We start from the raw sequence: 19556 nt of genomic DNA, 5'->3' as shown, positions 1-19556 counted from the left end.
TCTTCTTCTTCTTCTTCTTTTTTAAAAATAACCCAGCCAAGTTGAATCAGTGCTTCCCATGTGTGCATGAGCCTAAGACTTTCCAATGAAGAATGAGAAACCAACCAGTTGCCACCAACAGTCAATAACTCTGCAACTAGGGTGTGGCTTCATGACCTCCTCCCCAGTCATGCTATAATGTTAACTGGTTTGATCTTGTGCAGATCACCACCACTGCTCTGAGTTCATGAGAAAAACAGCAATCTTGTATCCAGAAGACAGCATTTTGCAGCACTCTCTCCCAAGAGCTAGTTCCAGGACAGGCTCCAAAACCACAGAGACCACCACTGGTCCTTGACAAGAGCAACAAGTGCTCTTAATTGCAGAGCTATTTACCTCTCTGGTCTCAAACATAAATATTTAGGAGGGATTTTGACCCATCTATCTTGCAAAACAACAGTAGTAAGTTCTCTAGAATTTATGACCTTTCCAACCATGAAATTTTGAGCAGGTTTATAGTACTAGGCATGAATTCTTCCTGCGGTTCAGATCTCAAACCCAATCCTAAAGAGGTTGGTTACCTTTATGACAATTATTCCACTATTGCACGAGTGGGCACATCATGTCTGAGAGTTGGTATTGTAGCATGCAGGGTTCACTCTTGGGTATATAATGATGAATTTCCCCACCGTACCCCAAAGTGGCCTTTGCATCAGATTCTTGCACTAGAAAACTGGCCAGCAGGAAGAAAATTTCCAGATCAGTTACAACATGTACTGTTTAAAGGAAAAATTTCCCTTGCATTTGATATGTTAGGGGGTAACTTCTAGATCCTTCTATCATAAAAGTGTATTTTCCAATTTGTAACCAAGTAGTGATCTTTAGTGAGCACATTGTGTGAATGTCTTATTACTCCCAAACCTCTAGACTCAATGGTTTCATTGTTTTCAACAGAATCAATGATTGTATAGAAGGTTACAAATAGACATCATCTAAACATATTTTTCTTTGTTAGATGGTCCTCTTCTTTTGTGATTTAATTGTAAAAGAAAGGCAGGAAAGATGGCCCAGGAGTTAAGAGCAGGTAATGTTTTTGCAGAGGACCCAAGTTGGGTCTCATGCTGGTTAGTTGATAATGGCCTGTAACTGCAACTCCAGGAAATTTGACTTCCTCTTCTGGTCTCCACATGGTGAACATAAACTCAAGCAGAAGCAAACACATACACATAAAATAAAAATAATAAAACAGCATAGATTTTAAATAGCTTTAAATTCACTGAGTTATCTATTACCACTGCTCTAATTTTATTGCTAACACTGTTCTGAAAAGACTCTTCAATATGTTTTCAATGTTCATTACTACAACTCTCTCATCCTTCAAGCACTTTCTTTCTGCCTGTCACCATAGTGTATTTGAAGTTCATCTTATACAATTCCTACTTCAGGATAGAATTAAACATTTCCTCCAAGAGCTTCCATTTTCTTTTAGTGGGCAATAATTTTAGAATATTTTCTTAAGGTACATGTATTATTTATAAAGGAAAACACATACATTGAAGGTGCATGTCTGTTTATTCTTTCTCGAGTGATATCCCCAACTAGTACAACGAGTAGTGCTTTTGCCCTGTATTTGAAGCTAAGTAACACCTTGAGGCATTTTAGTTTATCATCCTTCATTTAATATGAATGAAAATCTTCTTTAATACCTTTGCAATAGGGAAGAAAGATCGAATTCAACTCTATGCCCAACTTTTATTTGTTCATACCACTTCCACCAAGCCTTGGAGAGGGAAACAAGGGAAACAATTTTAACAACTCTGCAAGTATTGAGGATCTGCTGCCTTGTGCTACTAGTGCCTACCCCATTGCACATGCTTGGGAGGCATGCATTTTATATGGCAGAGTTGCATTTCACTGTGAAAATTACCACTTTCTGAGTGACAGCCCCTGCTTAGTCTTTAAAGCATTCTCAAAAAAAAAAAAAAAAACAAAAACAAAACAAAACAAAAAAAAAAAAAAAACAGTGTCTGATTCCCTCTCGACTACCCACCGCTATTACACTAGCTTCCTTGGGACAGTGAGGTGCATTGGCAAAGTCCAGGTGAATGCGAGTGCATGACATGACAAGAAGAGAACCATATTAAAGAGTCAGCCTACTGTTTAGTCCTTTCTTCTCCTCATTCCTTCTGTCATCTCCATTTACCCAACATCTCCTATTTCCTGCTTCCTTCTATACTCTCCCTTAATTTCCTTCCTTTATGGCTTTTTCTTTTTTCTCAACCTGTCCCTCCATCCAGCCATTTTCCTGGGGATTCTGTTTTGATCACAAGCCTAAGTTATAATCCAGAAGATTTAGAGTATATTCAGATTCCCAGGATGAAAAAAAAACCACTGGAGCCATTAATCTGGGGAGAAATAGGAAAAGAATGACTGTGATATGTCCCATATTTAAAAGAAAAGAGTTGAATATTCTGCAAGAACCACTAACCTACTTGCTGAGAAATAGCTCCAAGGGATGGGGTAGAGGAGAGAGACAAGGATCTGGGAGGAGTTGGGAGAAGAAACTGTATGATCAGAATATATGGTATGGAAAAAACTTTTTGAAAGATTCCACTTCTCTATGTTCTGGGTTATAGGCATCTTACTATCAGCTATTAGCAGCCTCACATTTTTTTCAAGGAGGACTGTAGGTACTATTCTCAATGGAAAATAAATATAAGGTTTTGTGGTTTTGTCAAAGTTTATCTGTAGGATTCTAATTTAATTTCAGGAAACATACCTCAGAGACTATTTTGCTCATTTTGTTTTTTTTTTTTCTAGGCCAGTCTTCCTTGTATAGTGAGCATTTGGATTGTACTGGGAGTTTTAAAGGGTTAATGTTAGACAATTTCTACTGACTATAGTAGATAATTAGAGACAAACAAGGGGTGAAATATTTGAATAAAATAATGAACTAAAACTATCATCTGATTTATCAATTGAGTAAAAGTCATGCCTTTCTGTGGATGAAGGTTTCCAATATTGGACAGAGGAGTCAAATCAGTTTGAGTCTTTGACACATTAATTTTGTGAAGACCATCCTTCACCCTTTCCAATGTTGACACAAGAAAAATGAAGCACAGATGTTTTCAGAAATGGGAAAGAATTACCACGAGTCTCGTATTATCAGCACAGTGAATTTGCCCATCTACAGAAGAATGATTATTGCTAAGTGTGTAATAGTAAAGCCCTTCTCTCTCTCTCTCATTTGTGAGACCCTAGGAAGAAGAGATTCTCCTGCAAGTTATATATTGACAACCAATAGCAAGTGTCTGCTGAGCTCCTACTTAAGCATATGTAGAACAAGGGACTTGGGACATTTTGCATGATATAGAAAGAAATGGAAAGAAGTCAGAATCTTCATACTGGAGGAAACTGATGAAAAAGTCAGGTAGAAGAGGCATACCCATAAAAAACTAGAAAGCAATAAATTAATGTTTGGCCAGTTGGTGCAGCCCATAATCCAAATTACTCAAGGAAGCAGAGGCAGAAGAATTGCAAGAGTGAGGTCTACCTGGGCTATAGAGTATGTTCAAGACAAACCTAGGCAATTTACAAGGATTGTCTCAAAATGAAAAGCAAAAAGAAATATGGGACTATATAGAGGGCTTGCCTAGCTTGCATGAACAAGGTCTTGGTCCAATACTCAGTACCACAAACAATTAACTAAAGACAGTGCATAGTAAGTGTAAGATGAGAAGAGCTGATAACCCTATAAAAATTCAGCTATGTTAGGAGGAAGAATGAGAGTATTTGATGCATCAATTAGTCTGCAAAATATTCAAGATGACAAACTAGGAATTGTAAGGATCGAATTCAGATGTAGGCAGATTGGACTGAGCATGAAGAAAGAGGGAGGGAAGCAGAGATGAAATGGAGATTTGAGCATTTTCATATCTATTCCTTGAGTACAAAGAGGCGGCTTGTTCTTTTAAGGGTTGGAAATGATACAGGAGAAATGTGGTAGTTTGAAGGAAATCGGTCCCCATAATCACATAGGGAGTGGCACTGTTAGGAGGTATGACTTTGATGGAGTGGATATGACCTTGCTGGAGGAAGTATGTCACTGTGGGGGCAAAATTTGACGTATGCTCAGAATACTTCCAAGTGTCTCAGTCAACTTCTTGTTGCCTGCAAGATACAGGACTCTCAGCTACTAACCCAACACTACACCTGCCTGCATGCCTCCATGTCCCCTGTCATGATGACAATGGACTGAACCTTGGTAACTGTTAGCAAGCTGCCCCCAATGAATTATTTCCTTTATAACAGTTGCTGCGGTCATGGTGTTTCTTCACATAAATAGAAACCTTAACTAAGACAGGAAACTATCCTGGGAATAAATATGGTAGCAGCTTCAAATGGCCATTGTAGTTGACCATTTCATATAAGGCTCTTTTGGTCACAAAAATGGAAGCCACTTAATGTAACTCAAGAAAAACGGCAATGACAGAATGTTCCAATTATAACACGAGGTTGTATGTTCAAAAGTAGCTCATAGGTCAGAAATGAAGGACCCTCTGTGACTTAGGGCCACATTGTCTCTGTTTCCTCTTATGTCTGCTTCATCCTTTTTTTTTTTCCAGTCCATCTACTCTCTTATCTTCTCCAGAGTTGAAGCACGGCTCCTCTGATCACTTCTTTGACAGCAAAAATCTTTTCTCTACAGTATCAATCGTTAACTAGCTATATTTTCTGGTTAGATGTTTAAGAGAAAGAGAATCTCTTCTATACCTGAGTAAACAGTTTATTAGCTGGTTCAGCTCAGCTATCCACCTCAATAGACCGTTGACTTCAGGCTTGTGCCTGCTTCCCAGAGTCCTTAACCCAAGGCAGCAATGGTACAGGTACCTCACAAAACAGTAAGAGCTAGGGCAGAAGGAAGAGAATAAGACGGTGAAGCGAAGATCAGTTTGCTAATTACAGGCCTCCTTCTGGCTGTAGCATTTTCAATGGCCTATTCATTCCTCAATCTTTGAAAGAAAGAAGAGAAATGTTGAAAATATTTAATGACTTCAGGTTCCTGGAAATGGATGTGAACATTCAAAATGAAGACTGTGTCTCTCTTTAGGTAACAATTTGCTTTGTTATTCATTTCTGCAATTTATTAAGAAATCTGAAAGGAACATCAGCTTTTCTGAGAAGCACTCTTAAAATCAAGTCACAATGAATTGTGTGGCACAGTGACTGCGGTTATTAACAATGTATTATATGCTTGAAAATCGGAGTCAATTTTAATTGGCTTCATAGAAACAAAAACCAGATAACTATGTGAGATAATACATATTCTAATTAGCTCAAGTCTTTGTATAATGTATATATATTTTGAAACATAATATTGTACACAATAAATAAATATATATAATTTTTAAAGGGAAAAATCTCATGGGAACCCTTGCCTAGACAAAAACAACTTTGGGCATCTAAGGAATGATGAGAGGGGGAGAAATAGTTTTCCCCAGGGAAGACTTCACCTAATTGGTTATTCAATACCAAACATTCAGTCCAGAAATTATATACATACAAGTAACATTAAATTACTGAGCACATTGTATTATATATTTAGGAATGTGTGTGTGTGTGTGAGAGAGAGAGAGAGAACACAGAGAAACACACACAGAGAGAAGAGAACACACACAGAGAAACACACACACACAGAAAGAGAGAGAGAGGGAGAGAGAGAACATAATGTTACTTCTCAAGGCATACATTATAGGCCAGCTAGAATGAGGCAAGGGACATGATCAGGTTGCCAAATTTTAGAAGGCAATTTCAGAAGGCACTCACTTTTGGGGTTATGAGAATTCAGAGTAAATATTTTCATGACTTAATGGTGAGTACTTCCTTAAATTTTGCACCTCAGCAGCTTAACTTGCTTCACCTTGGTCCTGGCTGTGGGATCATCCATCATGATGTTGAACAATTTACATAGAACCATTCGTTTCCTTTTTGCTGCCCCAGGTACAAAGCCATTGTCCGGCCAATGGATATCCAGGCATCACATGCCCTGATGAAGATCTGTCTCAAAGCTGCCTTGATCTGGATCGTCTCGATGCTGTTGGCCATCCCAGAGGCTGTGTTTTCTGACCTCCATCCCTTCCATGTGAAAGATACCAACCAAACCTTCATTAGTTGTGCCCCCTACCCACACTCTAATGAGCTGCACCCCAAAATCCACTCTATGGCTTCCTTTCTGGTTTTCTACATTATCCCACTGTCAATCATCTCTGTTTACTACTACTTCATTGCCCGAAATCTGATTCAGAGCGCCTACAATCTTCCCGTGGAAGGCAATATACATGTCAAGAAACAGGTGGGTGCTTACTGTCGGTTCATTTTCCTCCTTAGGTACTTGGCCTCTTGCACTAATTCTGAACCTTAGTGACAAGTATGGTGTGTAAGTGACCACTCACTTGATTTTGAGATTCTAGGAAGTGAGTGAAGCCTCTTTAGGGGCTTTGGGTTATTTCTGTGATAGGGCACTTGCATAGCATACTCTAAGCTTCCGGATTCAGTCCCCTGGAACAGTGAAAAAAAATATAATTTCAGGGACTCCAATGCTTTCTATAGATTTATCTTTTAATTTTAATCATGCTGTTTGACCAGGAAGAGAGGGACCACACAGATAAAGCAGAGGGAGAGGAAAATGAGACTGGGTGAGGAAAAAGATAATCTGGCTAAAAACAGCTAGAGAGCTGACTAAAGTCAAAGGACATGACATGCTTGAACACCAACGTCTTCATGAAAACCATCTCAATCTAGGCAATGCATACCTAGGCTTGCAGAATGATTGACTCAAACCCAGATTTGAGTTTCCCTTTTGAGGCCTCAGTTTTCTTATCACTGTTATAATGGTGATACTTTCTCTTTTGTAAGGTTATTGAGAGTTGAAGAGAGCATGTGTAAGAGCTACAAGTCCCAGAATGCAGAATAACCCCCTAGGTCACTCTACCCTCTATCTCCATAGAGCCCTGAAATTTTATCCTAGAGGGACAAGTAGAAACTAAGGGTTCTGGTTTTCCTTTTTGCCAGTATTTTAATTTTTTGATTTATGTATTTTAACTTGATGTATATGACTGCCTAAAATGTATGTGCACCATGAGTGTGCATGGTACCCATGGAAGTTCGAGGAGGGCATGAAATCCCATAGGAGTAGATTAATATGTGGTTGTGAGCCACCCTGTGTGCAGGGAACTTAACCCAGGTCCTTTTCGAGCCACCTCTCCAGCCCTAGCCACTTCTTTTTGCTTCCTATCCCAAATGCAGATCATATGTATGTATGTGTGTGTGTGTGTGTATATATATACACACACAAAAATACACACACATATATACACATATATATATATGAACAAAAATGAAACACACACACACACACACACACACACACACACATATATATATATATATATATATATATGAACAAAAAGACTTCCCAACTCCATGGAAGTGAATAGCCAATTTCTCTTTTTTTCTTTATTCGAAGAATTAACACATTTTTTGTTTTTTAATTTATTTATTTTTTATTGAAAATTTCCACCTCCTCCCCTCCTCCCATCTTCCTCCTCTCCCCCTACTTCCTCCCTCTCCCTCTCCAGTCCAAGGAACAGTCAGGGTTCCCTACCCTATGGGAAGTCCAAGGTCCTCCCTGCTCCCCCCAGGTCCAGGAAGGTGAGCATCCAAACAGACTAGGCTCCCACAAAGCCAGTCCATGCAGTAGAATCAAAACCCAGCACCATTGTCCTTGGCTTCCCCGTCAGCCTCCACCGTCAGCCACATTCATAGAGTCCGGTTCCCCTTCCAAAGTTCGTTCCTTACCAAGGAGAAATAACAGTTGTCAGTACAACTGACTATCTATTTGAAAGGCCTTTAATAAACAAACACCCACTCTACCGCAAATTGTTTAGTGAGGAAAAAGTCCCCCCTTGAAGTCACAAAGGTAGTTAAGCACAAAAAGAGATGTTCACTCTGCCTTGAATAATCACCTTCCTCACTGTGTCATCCAGAAATAGCTAGAGGTTAAAAAATAATAATACAGACTTATCTCAGCTTGGCCAATGAGGAAGAATAAAGCTGGCTGCTGTCTTGAGCATCAGAGGGGATAAGAAATAATTAACTGTAGAGTAAAGAAAGGCATGAAGTCGAATGGCTGATAAACTGCCCCAATGCTCTCTGGAGGGAAAAGAGGGCATTTACTAGCATTTCATTGTGCAATCCATTCAAGCATGTAATCAACTTTATTTCAAGATCTGGTCTCAGCAGTATGATGTAACTATTTTACCTCACGTGTTTCTGCTTCCTGCCTTATCAATCTCTGTTTCTGATTTAGTCCCCCCCTCCTCCGCCTCATTATATTCATCTCCAATTGAACTCTTTCTGGTAGCTCTGCTCCCTCATCCATTTCCCTGTCCCCGTTTGTCTTCATCCCTCTAACACTGCACCCCCTCTGCCTCTTTCTCTGCTCAGATCGAATCCCGGAAGCGACTTGCCAAGACAGTACTGGTGTTTGTGGGCCTCTTTGCCTTCTGCTGGCTCCCCAATCATGTCATCTACCTGTACCGCTCCTACCACTACTCTGAGGTGGACACGTCCATGCTCCACTTTGTCACCAGCATCTGTGCCCGCCTCCTAGCCTTCACCAACTCCTGTGTGAACCCCTTCGCCCTCTATCTACTGAGCAAGAGCTTCAGGAAGCAGTTCAACACTCAGCTCCTCTGCTGCCAGCCTGGCCTGATGAATCGCTCCCACAGCACTGGCAGAAGTACCACCTGCATGACCTCCTTCAAGAGCACCAACCCCTCGGCCACCTTCAGCCTCATCAACGGAAACATCTGTCATGAGGGGTACGTCTAGACTAACCCTTCAACCTTGCCTCCTAAGGGACTCCAGATTTTGTTTTATGGATGGCTGGAAGCCCCGGAATCGGTTGTTATCTCTGGACCTTCTGAAGACCCTTCAGGAGGCTGAGTGATGCAGATGGGTAGAAGAGATGACCAAATGCATCAACTAGTATTGTATCTCAAAGTAAGCCAGTAGGCTTCCTTTTCCATTTCAGCCTGGGAGGGCTTTTTCTGATGGCGATCAAATTTTCCTTTAAAAAAGAAGGAACAAATTGGAAATTATTATTCAAAGCACCAAGTCCTGCAATGCAAGTATGGTCAATTAAGTCATAGGAATTGTATGAGCAAAGAGAGCCGAGAAACCACACACTGAATATCTACTCTGTGAAAGATTTTATTTAAACAGAAGCTGATTGCTTTCAAAACACGGCTTGACTCTTTTTTTCCAGAAATATCTATAATATGTAAACCAAGGGACAACTTTAATTTACATTCCTAAAATAAGAAGCCAACTCCAAAAAAGAGTCCCATGTATGAGGAATGGACTTCATTAATAACATTGGAAGCCAGTGTAATATAAAACAAACCTCTAAATATTGACTTTTAAAAAGATGTTGCTGAGGACATAGGAGAAACACCCAATATAAATTGTAAGGCACAATACAACCAAACACATGGGTCCATATATGGATATAGAGCAACAGTTTATGTTCTGACTTCTTGTTTCATAGGAATTCGGATTGTTGTTAACCCAATTTGGGCGATTGTAGTGTCATTCTGCCATTTAGGTGAAATCTTTTTACAGGGAAAATGTTCATTTTATCCAAGTAACAACTATTTATAAATGTATAAAGGATGGCATTTATTCTTGGTGTACATGTTTTGAATCCAGTACCTTTACTTAGGTTTAATTGTGTTTGCTATGGTGAAGCAGGAGTTTCAATACGAGGAAGATCATAACTGTAGAGAAGTAAAATCATGTTTATATTGGCTGTATAGTTCCCCTAAAATGTGTGGAGGAAATTAATGTAGTTTTATTAACATGAATTTGTGTCTGAACATGTCTAAAAAACAGTCACAGAAAGCTTAAATTTTTGACCCAACCAAAAAAGGTACATATTTGTTGCTATTTTAAAAGACTGTGTATGAAATAGCCCACAGCCCACATGCAGATAAAGACTGGACCGGTGGCTCCATCTCTCTCTAAATGCATAGAAAGCAGCACCCTGTAAAGTTTGGACTATCTTACTTGAGAAATCCTTCTTTGACTTTTTCTGAACTTAAAGAAGGGCCAATTCTGACAGACTGTGAATATGCAGACTCACTTGACTCTAAATCCAAGTTGTACAAGTGTTTCTTAATGTGTATCCCTTAAATCCTAAGGCAATTTTATTTCAAGCTTTCTCTGCCTGGGTGAGATATAAACAGTAAGCACATAGCACATATAAAAAGCTTTCTGTCGGTTGATGCGGGGAAGTACTGGCTGGCTGTGGAACTTTAGGCATTAGACCCAAGACAGTGTAAGGATCTGTGCTGCTTACAATTGTACCAGCTGGAACAAAATCTCTTCATTCCCGCCTTCTCTGGGCTTTTATGTACTATAAACACAAGCTTTCCTGGTAGTCCTTCATTACACTGCACTGTTTGAAAAGCGAGACAGACAGCAGAGGTTAAAAAAAAATCAAGAAGACTTGCTATCCCAACATCACCTCTAGCTATATGACTTGGTTATCTGTTTTCGCTCCTCTAGGCTCCCATTTCATGTTTAAAATGAGAAGACAGAGCAAAGTCCCTTCTATTGCTAAGACCCCCCCGTGTCTTTTCATCCCCTCCAGTTCTGTCTTGAGTGTGCATCCATGTGGCCCATCTCCTTACAGTTAGTACACTTCTCTTTCTTCTATGACCAGAAGTCACTGGAGACCCCTTACCCACTCTTCCATGCCCCCGGGTACATGGGTGGGATGAAAGAAGCTAGGTTGTTCTGCTACCTGGAGGCTTTTTGGCATCACTCACATTAGGAAAGCTCCATGAGCTTACAGGGTTAGAATTAGAGCTGAAAGCTACATTAAAAAAAAAAAAAAAGTATGGCTCAGTCTTCTCCCCATTCAAAGGGAACTCTTGCTCTTTGCTCTTCTTTAGCTTTCATACACCTGCTCTATCAAAATCCTGGGTCACAATTTGCCTTTGCCTCAACCCTTCAAATCCCATGAGCATAAGTGGCTTTGTGTCTAGATAGTTGTTAACATAGACAGCGTTCCGGGATGGCTAGAATTCTGGCATATGGAATTTGGAATTGTAGTTTTAGCTTCTCTGATAGACCTGCTTCTAGAGATGTTCCCGGGACAGGTTTCAGCCTCCTGTCTCCTTCAGTTACCAGGAGGTGCAGATTGTGCGTCTCTTCATTAGCCACTAGACAAACAGTGAGAAGATCAAGGCCTGGTTATTGCTGACTGTTCTAAGGAATCTTGTTATTTCCTTGTGGCTTGTAAATGAAAGAGTTGGGGGGAGTTTTGGCAGCCGATGACCCAAAGTGATAAACCATAGGGTGAATTAAACAATGGGTCGAACCAGACCTTCTTATTAGCAAAGACTTCATTGGTCCATTCTTTCTTTAACTACATTCAAGTTATATTTTAAAATCAAGAACCTAAAATCATACGAGAAACCTGAGACCCATGTAGTGTCCCTTCTGTGCCAGGACAGAACACATTGGGACTGGAGCTGAGCCATTTCATGCCTGGCTTCCAAAGATAATCACGTTTAGCCCTTATGTCTTTGGCGAAGGAAAAAAAATCAATTTTTGCTGTGGAAACCCATCTGTGTTTATTCAATTGACAGATACTACCTTTCAATCTATCTTAAATTGAGCCTCCCCAAGGCAGGCAGCTCAACAGTGATAGATTAAGCAATAAACAAAGCAGTCTCCCCACCAAGGGCTGCTGCTGGCAGGGAAGGTACAGCTGCCATTGGGAGCGATAGTCTACAGCAAGATGATCCTCCCTGCTTAGTGCAGACAAGGCCCCTCCCTGCCGGTGATTTTATGATCCCCACAAATGGGCATGGCTCAGCCCACTTCTGGCTGCTCTCCCTTCCCGACTGAATCGAGCTTTCTGCCTCATTAGCAAAGCCTCTTTGCCCCACTAATAATTTGGTTCTTCAACTTAGAGGCTGAAGAGCCCGTAGGGAAGCTATTTAGAAGCTGCTACAGACGAAGCCATGTCTCATCCTGGTAGGAAAGTGCACACTGAGCACAAGTAAATGAACTAGACTGTGAGATGTGGGAGAACCCGGGTTGTAAAGTTCATGTTTCCGCCAAGAGGAGCAGTTGGTTATTGGTTTCTGAGCCTCATCCTGTGTCAGCTGGCCTCTAGCAAAGGAGATTATCTTTGTTTAGAGAATGATGTGGGGAATGGCATCCTCACCTGTGGGCTAAAAGGTGGCGGCTAAGTCACTTTCCTCAGAAGCTGGATAGAAACAATTGCCCTGAGGGCCTGACTGTATGAGGATTGAATGAACAAATCATGGGGTTTTTTTTTAAGGTGTGTGTGTGGGGGGGGGGGGTGATGTGCACTTTCTTGCCATTGGCTCTCTTCACATCCGTACTAGGAGGGAGAGGTTGTGAGAGAAAGGATTAGAATTCACCCTGGGGTTCAAGGAGGGGCAGAGCATATTTCACAAAATTCCTGTAACTTTGGCCCCATTTTCGGGGAATGAGCTAACAGCTGAAAAGAAGGAAGAATGCCTTACTTTACGGGACAGATCTCTCTGGCTCTCTGCATCTGTCTTCTCTCTCTCTCTCTCTCTCTCTCTCTCTCTCTCTCTCTCTCTCTCTGCGTCTGTGCATGTGTGTGCGCGCACACACACATGCTATTCAGTGAAACCGCACCACCCTAAACTCTGAGTCTACACGGCTATTCCTCCCAGCCACACCTCTCCCACAGAACAGACACAACAACTTCAACACTGCTCCACTCTTGCTGTGACTTCGGCCTTCAAGGCCAGTGAGACAGCGCAACTGGTAAAGGCACTTACTGCTGAGTCAGACGTGCTGAATTCTACCTCCAGAGCCCATGTGGCTGAAGGCAAGAACTATCCTGCAAGTTGTCTTCTGACCTCCACACGTGCACCATGGCACATGCAGGGGCCCTCCACACAACCACCCCTCCCCCCACACACATAGATAAACAAAGGTAATAAAAAGAAGGTTTGAAATATTATAATTTGGGCCTTCAAAGACATCCTTTGTTAGGCAAAGGAGGAGCAAGCATATGCTCCAGGAGAACATATATTATAGAGCACTCAACAAATAGCACACGAAGAACAAACTTGCCTTTTATGAAACCTCATGTGAGAAATGTACTCAATGGAGTTGAAATATTTTCTTAAAGTTTCAAGGTTGCACATGTATTCACTGTAGGAACCTTGGGTTAGATGATTACAGTCCATGATTAATTCAAAAGAATATTGCATTTACCTCATGTTCATGGTCTAAAAAGTATTCTCACACTCAATACCTCATCAAATCAACGTGTTTCCCACTGACCGAAAAGCCCGTTTACATCCTTTAGTATGGGAATTTAGAAGTATTAAAGTCACTTACTTGTGACCGTCTAGCACTGAATTAAAAGGTCCATGGAATCATGGGACTGAAGCATGAGCTGTCAAAATCAAACCACATTTGACCCACGAAAAGGAAAAGGCTGTTTCATCCACTGCAATTTAATGTGATTTCACTTTTCTCTGATCTGAATTAACCATTCTGAACGAGTCTGTGGCTCATTCTGTGAAAATGACAGTCATTACTTCCCCAGTTTCCAGGACGTTTTGATAACCCTAGAAAGAGACTCCTTACTTTGGCACAAGGGAGTTAATAGGGTTATTGTTGTCTGTATAGAAGCGGTAATAACTTCCCCTGTTATAAGGAAGTGTTATAATGGCGCTCCTAGGACTTAATACAAAGCTACTCTAGATGTTACCCAAAGGCCTGACCTAGTGAGAGAATGAAAAGGGATCAGGCAAAGGACTCATTGAAGACCAAGGCAGGGATGCAGTACAAACTGGTTGATCAGGGAAGTCCCTTAGCTTATACCTTCATCCCAACCCAGAGACACAGATTAGTTGCAAGGACCCACATGCTTCTGTGGCTAGCTGAAAAACCTACCCAACAGGCTGCTTGGGGACACAGGCTTGTAATCCCAGCACTCAAGAGGCTGAGGCACAAGAATTATTACAAGTTCCAGGACAGCCAGGGCTACATAGTGATACTTTGTCACAAAACAACCAAAAAAATCAAATCAACGACAAATAACTCAGCAATGGACAAAGTCAAAGAAGAGGACCCAAGTCCGAACAATTAACTCTGTGTGGTCAGGATTCATTGGAGAAAGGGTATCAAGAATGAGGCAGAGCCACTTACTCATCCCCCATCTTCCTTACTAAATAAATATGACAATGAATGGTTTCCTGGAGCCTGGGGAGCCAGGCTACAACAGGAATGGCCTCTAATAGAAAAACTATTTCTTGGACTAAGGGACTTGAGCAAAAACTCAAATAAGGAATAGGTTGTCTGGATGCCTGTTAGAAACCCAGATCCCATTCACTGTCTCTGCCCTCTCTGAGTTTTTACATTTCTAAGAGATAAGATTTATATTTTCCAAAATTCACTCCCAGAGTAATAGAACACAGAGACTCTAATAACTTTATGGTTTCTTAAGAGAATAATTTTAATGGATGATAAAACTTCATACATTCAAGACTTCATTAACTCCCAGGTAAGCTTGAAATTTTTGGTATAATTCAGGGCCTTGATATTTAAGACACATTGTATAATCTGGGCCTCTTGTGTATTCAAGATTTTCTTTGTGTTGGCTTTAGCTATGACTATAACAATGACAAAGGAAAAGTGTGTTCCCTAAACGATATTCTGTTCTGTATGCTGAGCTTTACTGATCTGTACATGACCTTTCTTGCATTCGAGACAACAGCGTTTGAGATGACACACTCCAGTGAGTTGTGAAACCACACGACACACGCCTCTTTAGTGTCATTTTATGTTTTGTTTTAAATACTAGGCACATGTTTTGTAAATTACAGTTGTACTTGTTAATATTAGCCATAAATATTTATTGCATTGAAAAATATACTCTGTGTTAAATAACTCAGAACGAGTTCCAGGTATGGTACTCAGTGTAAATAATGTCATAGCTTGGCTTTTTGGCTTTTCTAGACTCTTTGGACTGATGAATTCTGTAGAAGAAATTCACAATATGAACATGACTGACTCAGATGCTTTCGCCTTTGCCATGTGTGTAACTGTATGGCCGTGTGAAACTCGCTCTGTACAAAGTGTGCCCTGTGATTGAATTCGGAGTTCTCTAGAAATGCTTCCAAAGCTACTATCTTATCCTGTGTGCTCTCTGTGACAGTAACTCAAATCCAGTGTAGAGAACTGGATGTTCAAAGTAGTAGAAGATAGGTAGTTACTCTTATTTCTTAACACAGTAAAACATAATTTATGAACTGGACAGATGCATGCATCCAATAGTCAATAAAATAGTTGTGTGACTGCAGTCTGTGACTCTGTGTCCCTTTTATTATTAATAATAACCATTATTATTATTATTAATTTAGGGGTACATGTACAGCCTGGTACACATGCAGGAGATTAGAGACCACCTTGTGGGAGGCAGTTCCCTCTTTGGCCGTGTAGGTCCTGGGGATCAAACTCAGTTCTCGGGCTTAGTGGCAAGCACATTTTAATTGTTGAGCCATCTCTACAGCCCTGTCCCTTAGATAATTGGTTCCTCAGACCTACATCAAAGTCAATCAAGCCGATTTGTTACAAAATATAAAGTTTCTAATACTTTATTAATATAGAACATTCTGCATTGAAAAACATGCACTCCACATAATTCTCAATAACTAGAGTTTTATTACATTTTGCTTATATACTTAGCATTTTAAAACCTATTTTACTTTTTTATTTTTTAAATTTATTTATTTTGAGGTGAAAGGGTTTATTTTAGCTCACTATTCCCAAAGAATCAATAAAAATAAACATGTGGATATTTTAATGTACTTTTGAAAGTTAAATTTTTCACATACAATATAAATAAACTATGCATTATGAAAAAGTATGGAAGGGGTTTGTGATCATCGAGTCATAAAACATAAAATATGCACAGGGAGATTGATGTGTTAGGAAAATACTTGCTATGTGAAAAAATTTTCATCTATGTGTACACATAAATGGAATGCAAACTATCTTTGCACAAATCAAAGGATTTTCCCTCCGTCTGACATTTTGTCACTACTAATACAACATACAAAGAGTAGAAAATCAGAAGATTTTCCTACTTACTTTATATTTCACCATGGCAGATGAATCTGAGTCTTGATCAACAGAGCCTTCTTCCTTGACTTCTTTTAGATTTTATGTGTATCTGTAGAAACAGATTTTATTAATTCGTTATATTTTGATCTTATCCATTTCTTACTCCTCCCCTGAATCTTCCCAGGACCACCCCACTTTCCTATGTACCCTGCCACTTCATGTTGTCTTTTTCTTCTTATTTTAAATAACTCCATGACTCTGAATTTGCACTGTCCATATACTCCTGAACCATCTGGTAGTGCAGGGTTGGCCTATCAGGAAGTATACCCTTAAAGAAAATTGACTCTCCCCACCCTCAGAAACCAAGTGATCAGAGTTCTTCAGTTAAGAGTAGGAGCTTGGGAACCTCTTCTTCCTCCATGCTAGAATGTTGACAGTCTTGGTCTTGTTTGGCTCTTGTACAGGCAATCGCTGCCGCTAGGACTTTGTGAGTGCAGTGGTTCTTTCATGCCGGAGCCAGCAGTTTGCTCTTATCCTCCCTACCCTCTTACTAGACCTGGATGGAGGTGGGTGGTCCTTGGACTTCCCACAGGGCAGGGAACCCTGATGGCTCTTTGGGCTGAAGAGGGAGAGGGACTTGATTGGGGGAGGGGGAGGGAAATGGGAGGCGGCGGTGGGGAAGAGACAGAAACCTTAAATAAATAAATAAATAAATAAATAAATAAATAAATAAATAAATAAATAAAAATAAAAAAAGAACTAAAAGCACACGTCTCAGAACTAAAGGCATGGAAAATGGTATCTAGCACCAAGTTACTTAACTGTTACTGCCCCTTTTCCTCATAATGCTCAGCATCCAGCCCCAAACCCTGCAGCTGGTGATCATTGTTGTGTTGGTACTAGTGTGTTTTTGTGTCTGCTGCAGTGCCTACACACGTATATGGGTAATAATAAAACGTTTTCACCCATTCCATCCTCAGTTTACAGAAATGGTAGCATATTGGTCGCCATGCCCCTGTTTACTCATGACACACCATATTGTGAAGATCTTTTGCTACCAGTGCCTGAAATGCTTCTTTATCTTTACTAAACTTACATGGCATAACCTCATTTTTTTTTTTTACCCAGTCTCATTGGAGAACTATTTGGAGTTTTTCAGTGTTTTCCTATCATCAACAATGACATGATAAATAATAAAAATAATATGTTTGTAATTTCATGCATGTGAAAATGTTTCTGTAGGGAAAATTCTAGAATGTAGAATTGCAGAAACGAGAGTTTATAATTGTGACAACAATTATTCCAAACTCTTCTCCCTAAGACTTAGATGCTAAAATATAAGGATCCCTGCTTTCTGGAATTATCCTAGATAACACAAGGCAGACAAGCTCTTAAAAATTTATGGCTTAAACAAGACCAAAGCATAAGGATGGAAGTGGGCATGAAGTCCCACCCCTAGCCAAGGAGATATTGGCAATTATTAGTTGCTGGAAGAGGAACAGTGAGTTTTCTATATGCGTGTATCCCCTGGTAGGCCTACTATGGTCCAATAGAAGACTATATACCTAAGAACATTTGAGCAACATAAATTGGATTTAATGGGCTTTATTTTTAAAAAAGGACACAGTCTTTCCTTGGTTGGGGAGGCAGCTATGGGAGGAGTTGAGAGAGGGAAATGAAAGTGATCAAAATTTGCTATGTGAAATTCTCGAAATATTAAAAAAGAAAAGGCAAATGTGTGTAAGAATTCCTCCCATCATTTTTATAATGAATATATGCTAATGAAAGAAACATGCTAATGAAAATAAAAAATTCAATTTAAGCATGTGGGGGGGATCCTTATGAATCAAAGTGAGGAAATCCAGTTAACAGATACAAGACAATTAACACATTACCCGTGTTGAGTTCTACTCTTTTTTCTATCTACTCTATGGCTGATTGCGAAGAAAAACAAGCAGATTATAAGATGGTATTTCCAAAAGCTATTTGGCACTGAGTTCATGAATTGTTCTATCCATTTCTATAGGACCAGTGTTCAGGAAGCTAATTATTTCTTCTTTGTCACCAATTCACTTACATAAAATGTGTGTGTATTGCACGGTGATCATGTCTTTTGAAATATTTAAAATACTCAACAGCAGCTATGGCTTGATATGGTTTGAGTATCTCCTAGGGCTTCATGTCTTGAGTTGAAGCCTCTGTTGTTAGGTAACAAGAGGATCAAATTTAATCCAACTATGACATTAGAGGTGAAACCTTCAGGTGATGTGGATTAACTAAGGTCCCCATGATTAATTTTTTTTTGTTTTTGTTTTGGTTTTTTTTTTTCAAGACAGGGTTTCTCTGTAGCTTTGGTGCCTGTCCTGGAACTAGCTCTTGTAGACCAGGCTGGCCTCGAACTCCCAGAGATCCGCCTGCCTCTGCCTCCCGAATGCTGGGATTAAAGGCGTGCGCCACCACCGCCCGGCCCCATGATTAAATTTTGATGGCTTATAAAAGGAGGGAAGAAATCAGAAACCCAAATATCATACTCTCTTTGTAGTTTCTCATTGCATGTAGTATACAAAATCATGTGTGCATATTTAAAATGAAGCAGAAGTGAAACTGTTCTAGGGATACAGGGGAACAGAAGGGAGGAGAGAGGGGCAAGAAAAGGGAGGACATAATTAGAGGTAAGGTGCTTTATGTATAACATAAATCTATAAGAACATATAAAAATCAAATAAAATTTAAAATTGAAGCCACAAGGAACACACATACACACACCACACACACACAGCACCTGTCTCACTGCCCTGCACTGCCATCAAGAAAACCATCCTCTTTGGTGGCTCAAGAATACCTGTAATATTAGTACTTGGAAGTCAGAAGCATGAAGCTCATTGGAAGTTTCAGACAAGTCTTGGCTCTTTAGTGAGTTCCAAGCCAACCAGATCTACAAGCATTACTGTGTCTTAAAACAAAACAAGCAAAACAGACAAAAGACCATCACCAGCCCTGGCACATTGATATTGACCCTTCAGAGCTGAAAAACATAGATTTTTCCTTATAAATCTGTCTTTCTTGGTAACAGAAAATGGGCTAATGGAAGGAAGTTGACAGCAAAGCAATGGCATAGTCACAGTGGGTGTAAATAAGAACCACCCAGACTCTGTGCCTTGGTGAGAAGAGATAATACTTGGGGTGCCTACCAGATGTAGTCAGAAAATTTCCCGAAGGGCACACTTGTCACCATGCCAAGAGGCTTCCAGAAGGTAGACTTTGAACGCAAGGAAGTTTTCTCATCTTGCATGTGTTCTGCCGTGTACTCCACCTTCTTGATACCTAATGTGTACAGACCACAATTAAGTTGTAAATGCTTTATG

General features: G+C 40.1%; 1 protein-coding gene across 2 annotated transcripts in view; it reads left to right on the top strand.

Moving 5' to 3' along the window:
* Grpr (gastrin releasing peptide receptor) overlaps nucleotides 1-15421 on the top strand; it is a 39031-nt gene extending 23610 nt beyond the window's left edge. For both annotated transcript variants that reach the window (XM_050160602.1, XM_050160601.1), the window contains 2 exons: nucleotides 5980-6331; nucleotides 8485-15421. In XM_050160602.1, coding sequence (XP_050016559.1) covers nucleotides 5980-6331; nucleotides 8485-8871 — 739 coding nt within the window. In that variant the 3' untranslated portion in view covers nucleotides 8872-15421. The remainder of the gene's footprint in view (nucleotides 1-5979; nucleotides 6332-8484) is intronic.
* Nucleotides 15422-19556: the final 4135 nt, after the last annotated feature.

This window comes from Alexandromys fortis, unplaced genomic scaffold (assembly GCF_014885135.2).
Source record: "Alexandromys fortis isolate MF-2015 unplaced genomic scaffold, M_Fortis_MF-2015_v1.1 scaffold_120, whole genome shotgun sequence".
Taxonomy (NCBI): Eukaryota; Metazoa; Chordata; class Mammalia; order Rodentia; family Cricetidae; genus Alexandromys; species Alexandromys fortis.
Note: the sequence above shows the minus strand (reverse complement) of the source record. Positions and strands in the feature narration are given on the sequence as shown.